Source organism: Triticum dicoccoides, chromosome 3B, assembly GCF_002162155.2.
Source record: "Triticum dicoccoides isolate Atlit2015 ecotype Zavitan chromosome 3B, WEW_v2.0, whole genome shotgun sequence".
In the NCBI taxonomy this organism is placed as follows: Eukaryota; Viridiplantae; Streptophyta; class Magnoliopsida; order Poales; family Poaceae; genus Triticum; species Triticum dicoccoides.
The window spans coordinates 87,235,527-87,240,283 of record NC_041385.1 but is presented as its reverse complement, the minus strand read 5'-3'; the positions used below and the strand labels follow the sequence as shown (position 1 = coordinate 87,240,283).

General features: G+C 56.5%; 1 protein-coding gene across 1 annotated transcript; it reads right to left on the bottom strand.

The window, feature by feature from the left end:
• Positions 1-862: 862 nt before the first annotated feature.
• LOC119274924 (galactinol--sucrose galactosyltransferase-like) lies at positions 863-4,090 on the bottom strand. The gene is made up of 2 exons (XM_037555684.1): positions 2,781-4,090; positions 863-2,167 (listed from the first exon to the last, which is right to left on the bottom strand). The coding sequence occupies exons 1-2, from the start codon at positions 3,999-4,001 to the stop codon at positions 1,040-1,042; spliced, it is 2,349 nt and encodes a 782-aa protein (XP_037411581.1). The 5' UTR covers positions 4,002-4,090; the 3' UTR covers positions 863-1,039.
• Between the last annotated feature and the right edge of the window lie 667 nt (positions 4,091-4,757).

Below are 4,757 nucleotides of genomic sequence, written 5' to 3'. Positions count from 1 at the left end.
ACAGAGCCTCGTATTCGGCTGCATTGTTGGAGTATGTGTATAGTATTTAGAGTACGTATTGAACCGTGTCTCCGGTGGGGGATGTAAGGACAACACCTGCTCTCAAATCAACACCACCAAGGGAAAACGTCACCCACGCCATATGCGCGCCTGTGCTCGCCACCAGGCTGGCCGGCAGCCACTGTTTACCGGTGAGGCAGGATCTGTCGCTGCCCTTTCCTTTCCTCCCTCCTTTTCTTCTCCTCCCATACCCCTCATCCCTTTCCATCGTCGTGGTCGCTACTTGTTGTCCGCTACAAAGAGTTTTGGCAACAAGGCCTCTGTTGCAAAAGAAAAATTATAACAAGACCTTTGTTGCAAAAATAAAGGTACAAGACCTCTATTGCAAAAAAAAAAAATTGCAACAAGGCCTCTGTTGCAGAAAAAAACAATTGTAACAAGACGTTTGTTGCAAAAAAAATAATATAACAAGACCTCTATTAATAAAAACTGCAACTTGACCTACCTTGAAAAAAATTCGCAACATGACATGTTGCAAAAATTTTCCGCAAACACCGATGACGCTCGGTAGCTCAATCTGCGGCGGATCTTTTCTGGCCGACGTGGGCGTCCGTTGAAATTTCAATGTTCGGTATTACTAAATTTACTTAGGTTTATTTTTTTTCCCGTTGAAATTCATACTCAGCTGTTTAAAACCACCAATTTTGTTCCAGAACCTACACTAATATTTCCAATTTGCATACCTCCTATTTTGCATGGCGCTGTTAGAGTATCTAGCAAAAACAAAGCGTAAGTGCAAGTACGTGGATGCTGAATAAGCAAAATCATAATATTCTATCAATTCAGAATAGATACTCAGTCGTAACAAAAACCAGAAATTTTATTGATTCAATTTAGATAGATGAAATCCTCACGAGTAAAAAGGGTAAATCAAACCAAAAAACTAAAGATAAGAGCTGTACAAATTAGAAGCTCCACCTAAATAAAATTATTTGGACGCGAAACGTGCTAAGCTCCCGGTTGACAAGAGGCCGAGACGTCAATAGACATACTCGACACGAGACAGCTTGGACGACGAGCCGGACCACGGCACGGCCACTGTGACCACGCCGTCCTTGTACGCGAACTCGGCGTCCTCGCCCTCAACCTTGCACAGCCTGGGCTTCGCCGACGAGTAGGCCGCCATCTCCCCCGCGCCCTTGACAGCCACCTCCACGGTCACCTCGCCGTTGCCGCCCTCGCTGGACTCGAAGGCCTGCACCGCGCCGCCGGTGTTGAGCATGTTGGCGAGCCCGATGGGCGCGAACCGGATGTCCTTGTCCGGCGAGACGACCCGGACGGGCGCCACCACGAGGAGCTCGTAGTTGAACGGCTCGAGCGTGATCTCCACCGTCTCCTCCGGGAGCAGCAGCTCCAGCTTCTTGGCCTCGACGAAGTAGACGGCGAACTGCGCGGCGCCCTCGACGGCGACGGGGTGGGCGGTGCCCTGCTTCCACTCGACGTCGGCCGGGCCGGCGCGCGCGGTGACGGGGACGGAGCACTGCGACCAGCACTTGTTCCGGCGCGCCTCGGGGCTCCACCCGCCGCCCTGGCAGTTGAACGCGCCCAGCACGCCGGAGAACCTGTTGAGGTTCCAGATCTTGAGCATGGTCTTGCCGTCGTGGAGCGGGTCGAGGAAGAGGAGGTCGCGGGTGGGGAGCGCGTGGTGCTCGCAGCGGAGGATGGTGCCGTCCGGGAGAGCGAGGCGGCGGAGGAGCGCGAAGTCGTGGCTGCCGACGGAGTCGCTGACGTAGACGGGGCCGCCGGAGACGGCGCGGGAGGCGGCGTGGAAGGCGGCGCAGGGGTGCGTGGACTGGAACATGTCCCAGTCCGGGTGGATGAAGCTGCCCATCCAGAGGGAGTTGTAGGCGCAGTGCACCATGTGGCAGCCCTGCAGCCAGAAGGTGCCGTTGGGGTCGCCGGAGGGGTCGGTGCACCAGAAGTCGTCGCCGACGCGGCCCAGCGCCACCGCCTCCGTGCCCAGCAGCATGAAGTCGTTGCAGTGCTCCATGCTGGCGATCACGCCGTTGCCGCCGAAGTGCCGGCGCACGGACTCCGTGAGCCCGCGGAAGTAGGCCTTGGCAAGCTCCACCCGCCCGCCGTACTCCTCGCACAGCATCTCCAGCAGCTGCACACGCACGGTCAGACAAAAAGTCAGCACAGTCAAGTTTATCCGCTATTCTTAAAAAAAAGTCGAAGTTCATCTTTTTTATTTGTTTCTGTCGGTGACAAGTCACATCAAAAGTAATTAGCAGTTTCTTGGCTGTTCTAATTACACGTATCAACATGGTGTCAAATGTCAAATACTTCTCTATCCTACCGTCCAGGTCAGGTCACTGGGTGTGTCAGTTGAACAAGATTGGATTTTGGTACTAATAAAAGCAGAAAAGGATAGCCTTCGAAATCATCCACCGTTGTGGACCATTTGTGGCAGAGCTAATTCCCCAACAGCTTAAAGACAGTGACTACTAATGGTTGCAATTTCATATATTTTCTACACGTTTTAGTTATTTTAGTTACACCGGAAAGCTCGAGAACCTCATCGCTCATCACGTGCACGGTGCACTCCACCGCTTATCTTCTCTACACTTCTACTACGAGATTAATTCAAATGCATGGAAGCAAAACATTATTGGCTACTAAAATGAATCAAGTACGAGCTGCTGACAAAATTCGGTGGTAATTTGACACGCTAATGATGCAAATGAAGGATGAAGCTGAAGTTTCTGAAAAAGACTCACATGTATGACGTCGACCTTGACGCCGTCGATGCCGGAGGCCTCGAGGTGGGAGTGGAGGCCCTCGTAGAGCTCGCGCGCGTGCTCCGGGTCGACGAGCCCGACGCCGTTGTTGACGATCTTGTCGACGGCGAGGTCCTCCATGGTGTGCTTGAGCCCCGGGGAGAGCTTGGGCGCGACGACCTTGGTCGGCGGCAGCCCCGGCGTGCCGGGCCGGAGCCCGCCCCAGTAGCCGCAGAGCGCGTGCCACACGTACACCTGCTCCACCGTCGGGAACGCGGCCTTCATCTCGCGCACGAACCCGCCGAGGCCGAGGCCGCCCTTGTAGTCCCTGAACTTGTGGTTCTCCTGGAACTTGATGAGCCGGCACGGCATCTGCTCGCCGGCGGCCGTGCGGTTCATGCCCTCGGCGCCGTCGGCGGGGTCGTCTTCGTCGTGGCAGATGGACTGCCAGCCGTCGTCGATGAGCACGAGCCCCGGGGGGCACCCGCCCTCCGCCAGCCCGCGCACGCCCTCCCACACCCCCTCCGGGTGCACCTTGAGGTAGAAGGCGTCCCAGGTGCACCACCCGAACTTGTCCACGATCGGCGGCGGCGTCTTCTCCTCCAGCAGCCGGAAGGTTCCGAGGTGGGCGCGCACCACCCTGGCCGCCTCCCTCACCAGCTCGAACGGATCGTCGCCGGCGTGCAGGTACACGGCGCTCCTGAACACGGCCCCCTTCACGACAGAGGAGCCGCTCTCGAGGCAGAGCGCCACGTGGTCGTCCTCCCCGGACTGGAGGCTGGCGCGGAAGGCGCCGTCGACGATGGGCAGGAGGAGCAGGTAGGGGCGGTCGGCGGTGCGGTCGAGCACCATCATCTGGGTCTCGTTCTCCACGTCGCGGCCGGCGGTGCCCACCCAGTGCGTCGTCCACCATACCTTGAAGCGGAAGATGCTCATGAACCGCGTGTCAACCAGCTTGCCGATCGGCACCACATGGCGGCTCTCCGGCGACGGGGCGTCGAAGCCGAGGAAGCTGCCGTCGGTGGCGCCGGCAACCTCGGCAGCGGACACGAGGACGGAGGCAGGGGTGAGGCGGATGTTGGCGGGGACGTCGAGGAGGGCCGGGTGGCCGTTGACGGCGAGGTCCTTGCCCTTGAGCGTGAAGCGCGGCGATTGCTTGAGGCCGTCCACGGCCACGTCGCCGAGCAGGTCGTCCGTCGCCTTGCTGAGGTTGGGAGCCATGGCCGGTCGGCGGTGCTCGGCTCGCTTGCGGTGGATGCTTGGGGTTTTGCTCTGCTTTCGTATGCTTGGCTTTGCTGTAAGCTCGTGTTGTGTGCTTTGGCGAATTGATCGGCGGCCAATTGGCGCTGGATTTATAGGGGATTTGGGTGCGGCCCACAAGGAAAGCTCTGCTCCCCCGAATGGAAATGTTATTTTGGCGGTGCGAAATTTTCCTTTTCTCTTAGCATTTCTAAACTGTAGCTCTCACCGGCCTAATAAAATCGCGAAGCTTCGCACGCTAATTCATCCATTCCCTTCCTTTTGTTTTTTTTTCCTTTGGATTTGGATTTGGATATTCATTTCTATATAATGGATAAGCAGGATAATGTACTATCCGTAGAATTAGAATCACGCGGCGATCGAGTTTGTCAGGACCCCGACTCAATGCCACATCGATCTAGCATGTAACACCTCATATCGCTTTGCGGCCTCACGCACGGTATCCCCACGGGTGTCGCCTTACCTTTGCCGGGGACCGTTTGCGTCTTTTGGCACACGTATATGATAGTGTCGCTAGCATCCATATGATAAGAAGTCCGGGCTGACATGGCTAGTCGTAAACCCAAAGTGGCACAAACTTACAGGGACAGGCATCCATGACCCAACATCGAACGTGTCGGTCATCAGTGAGTGAATCCAGGCTGTAGCACTGGGCTAGCAGGACTCCGGTGAACCGGGCTGTAGCGGGCTAACAGGACTCCGGTATTCAACACGTGA